At 53.9% G+C, this 3,417-nt stretch overlaps 1 protein-coding gene across 1 annotated transcript; it reads left to right on the forward strand.

Moving 5' to 3' along the window:
- The first annotated feature begins 674 nt into the window (after positions 1 to 674).
- On the forward strand, positions 675 to 1,667 carry Npbwr1 (neuropeptides B and W receptor 1). Its single transcript, XM_046428543.1, has one exon. It carries the CDS (start codon positions 675 to 677, stop codon positions 1,665 to 1,667), a length of 993 nt encoding a protein of 330 aa, XP_046284499.1.
- The last annotated feature ends 1,750 nt before the right edge of the window (positions 1,668 to 3,417 follow it).

Here is a 3,417-nt window from a genome sequence, read left to right on the forward strand (position 1 = left end):
CGCGGAGGCAGTAGCGGCTGCCTGGGGGGAGGGGGGGAAGGGCGGGGAGGGAGCGCCAGAAGGCATATACCCAGCTGGCGGGCGCCACAGCCTCCTCCCACAGGCAACGGACTCTCCTCTGGACCTCTCCAGGAAAGGCAGACTGTTTTCTGGGGCTAGCCAGGTAAGGTAAAAATCGATGTGGAGCTTGCTTTTACTGAGGGCTCTTGGAACTAAGGGAGACTTAAGCATGCTTCTGCAGAATTCCGTGGGGTGACCGGGTGTGCCCGGGGTGTCCTAAAACAAGGGAGAGGGACTTGCATTTTCCCATGAAGATGTCTTTTCACTCTGATGTATTCAATTGGTTGGAAAGAGATTTCAACAGGTAACTCTCACTTGGTGGGGGTGGGGGAGGTTTGGGGTGCTGGCCCCATCTCGGCTCCTAGCTAGAGCTGTACGTCGATGAGCCTAATCTGTGTTTTCATTTCAGCTTTCTAGCCCTGGAATCCCGGAGTGACAGTGCTCTGGGGGGTGCCAGGAAACGCCCCTCCCCAGGAAAACCAAAGAAGGTCTTGGAGAGCAGCAGCTAGGGTCCCGGTACACGGTGTGCCTACGAGGGCTTCTGAGCTGCGGAGACGCGAGGGGGGGGGGGCTGTGGGAGTCTGGGGGTCGCCAGCTCTCCTGCTTTTGACGAGATGTACAACGTGTCGTTCTTGGGACCCGGCGGGGCCAACGCGTCGTGCTGGGGTCCCGGGCTGGGATGCCCCAACGCGTCCAACCCCACGCCTTTGCCGCTGCCACAGTCGCTGGCTGTGGCGGTGCCGGTAGTCTACGCGGTGATCTGCGTTGTGGGGCTCGTCGGCAACTCGGCTGTGCTGTACGTGCTGTTGCGGGCGCCCCGCATGAAGACCGTCACCAACCTGTTCATCCTCAACCTGGCCATCGCCGACGAACTCTTCACACTGGTGCTGCCCGTCAACATCGCCGACTTCCTGCTGAGGCAGTGGCCGTTCGGGGAGCTCATGTGCAAGTTCATCGTGGCCATCGACCAATACAACACGTTCTCCAGTCTGTACTTCCTCACGGTCATGAGCGCCGACCGCTACCTGGTGGTGCTGGCCACCGCCGAGTCGCGCCGGGTGGCTGGCCGCACGTACGGCGCTGCACGCGCCGTGAGCCTGGCGGTGTGGGGGCTCGTCACGCTTGTGGTGCTGCCCTTTGCCATCTTCGCCAGGCTCGACGAGGAGCAGGGCCGGCGCCAGTGCGTGCTGGTTTTCCCACAGCCCGAGGCCTTATGGTGGCGGGCGAGTCGCCTTTACACGCTGGTGCTGGGCTTTGCTATCCCAGTGTCCACCATCTGTGCCCTCTACATCACCCTGCTGTGCCGACTGCGTGCCATTCGGCTCCACAGCCACGCCAAGGTTTTGGATCGCGCCAAGAAGCGAGTGACCTTCCTGGTAGTGGCCATCCTGGCCGTATGTCTCCTCTGCTGGACGCCCTACCACCTGAGCACCGTGGTGGCGCTCACCACCGACCTCCCGCAGACCCCGCTTGTCATCGCTATCTCCTACTTAATCACTAGTTTGAGCTACGCCAATAGCTGCCTCAACCCTTTCCTTTACGCTTTCCTGGACGACAGTTTCCGCAAGAGCCTCCGCCAGCTTACGGTGTGCCGCGCGGAGCCCTGAGGACCCCCGCGCGCGCCCTGTTTCCCCACCAGCCTTGCTAGCTCCGGTGGGTCCAGAAGTTTGACAATTTGGTCGTCAACAGGCTTTCCCGGAGTCCTAGGGTTGCAGATTCTCGGGTCCCACCAAGACCTAGTGACTAGGAAGCACACTGGCTGCGCCCGCAATTTGAGTTGACCAAATCTTCAGATGATGATGAGTGTGAGGACCACCTCACACTCAGTACGCAGCCGAGAACGCGCACTGACCGCTTCCTAAAGCAAAACCGCAGGGATCCACACCTGAGCTTGGCACAGCGACCCATTAAGTGTAGTGGAGAAGGGAGGTATTATTGCTGGAAATCGACCCCTCTTTCTCTTCCCTGCGCTCCCCGCCGGGCGATTTGCAAACTGAGAAGAGGGTGTCGCTGGCGCCCCCACGCGTTGGCTCAGCGCTCGCCTTCAGCAGCTGTCTGCTTTTTGTTTTCTCTTTTTGCTCTTGCTGCCTAACATGGCTTGGTAGCTCGTTCTCGGCTTTATCCTTTGGGGACTAGGGCCAAGGCCCGCTCGTTCCGTGCCCACCCCTCTGAAATGAGGACAGCAGCTAAGGACACCTGTTTTTTTTTTTTTTTTTTTTTTTTCGTCTCTGAAAAACGGAAACAACTGCTGTTCACTGCAGGGTGTGGATGGTGCGTGTGTGTGTGTGTGTGTGTGTGTGTGTGTGTGTGTGTCTGGTGTGTCCTGGGTGATATGGGATGAAGAAGCCTGGAGTCTGGCGGTGACTGCCAAGAATAATGATTCCAGCTCCCTGTTCCAGGCCTTCGTCTTTGCCTCTCGGGGTTCCAACCCCTGATCTCACCTGAAAACCTTCCTTGACTCTCGCTCTACGGGAACCCCACTTGCCCTGGTACCAAAGTCAGGACCGGGAGAAGTAGCCCGGGAGCGAGGTTCCAGCGCCCCCTTGAGGAGCTGGATGCCCAGCCCTGAACGTCCTGAGCTAGGTATTTGCTGCTGTGGAGCGCACCTGCTAATGGTTCTTTACACACTAGTCATTACTGCTTTCTGTCAAGGACTTAAATGCCCCCACACCCCTTTGCTCCAATTGGTCCAATATAACTTGGACTAGTTTATTGTAATTGTTTGTATAAATGCTGTTTTTCTGGACAGAGAACTGTGTTAATATTATATATATATATATCTCCTTATCTCAGAAGTTGCTGTAAGGATCAAAAGAAATCAGAAATGTGATCTGCTTTCTCCTTTGTTCTGTTTTCCCTCACATTCCACATTGTTCTCGACTTCTCTCTAGGGAAAGAAAATAAACTGAGAGGACCAGAGGTCTCAGATTTCCCTTGGTAGGACACTTTTCCACATTCTACAGGAGTTATGGATCACCTGTGCTTTACTCCTTAGTCCTGGACAGTATCTGGTAATATTCTGTGCAATTGGTAAATATCTGGTTTTGGTTTCACAAGGGAGATTGGTCAGGAGCTACTTACTTATATCTCTACTTATGGGAGACAAAAGCAGAGGAAGAGAGAGGATTGACCTTTGAGTAGGCCAGTTATCTCTAGTTAATTTCAGAAGTGAGGCAAAATTAGCCAGACTCTGATAATCCATGACAGAGTTTTAAAAGGTATTGTTCTTTAGAATGAATTCCAAACAGGAATGAAAATTTCTAATTACATGTGAGAAAGTGTATTGCCAAGAAGTTTTTTAAAAAATATATTTCATGCAAATTTATTTATTTATTTATTTATTTATATTAGTTACAC

Source organism: Marmota monax, unplaced genomic scaffold, assembly GCF_021218885.2.
Source record: "Marmota monax isolate L192 unplaced genomic scaffold, Marmota_monax_Labrador192_F-V1.1 WCK01_AAM20220418_F8-fsc00044, whole genome shotgun sequence".
Classification (NCBI taxonomy): Eukaryota; Metazoa; Chordata; class Mammalia; order Rodentia; family Sciuridae; genus Marmota; species Marmota monax.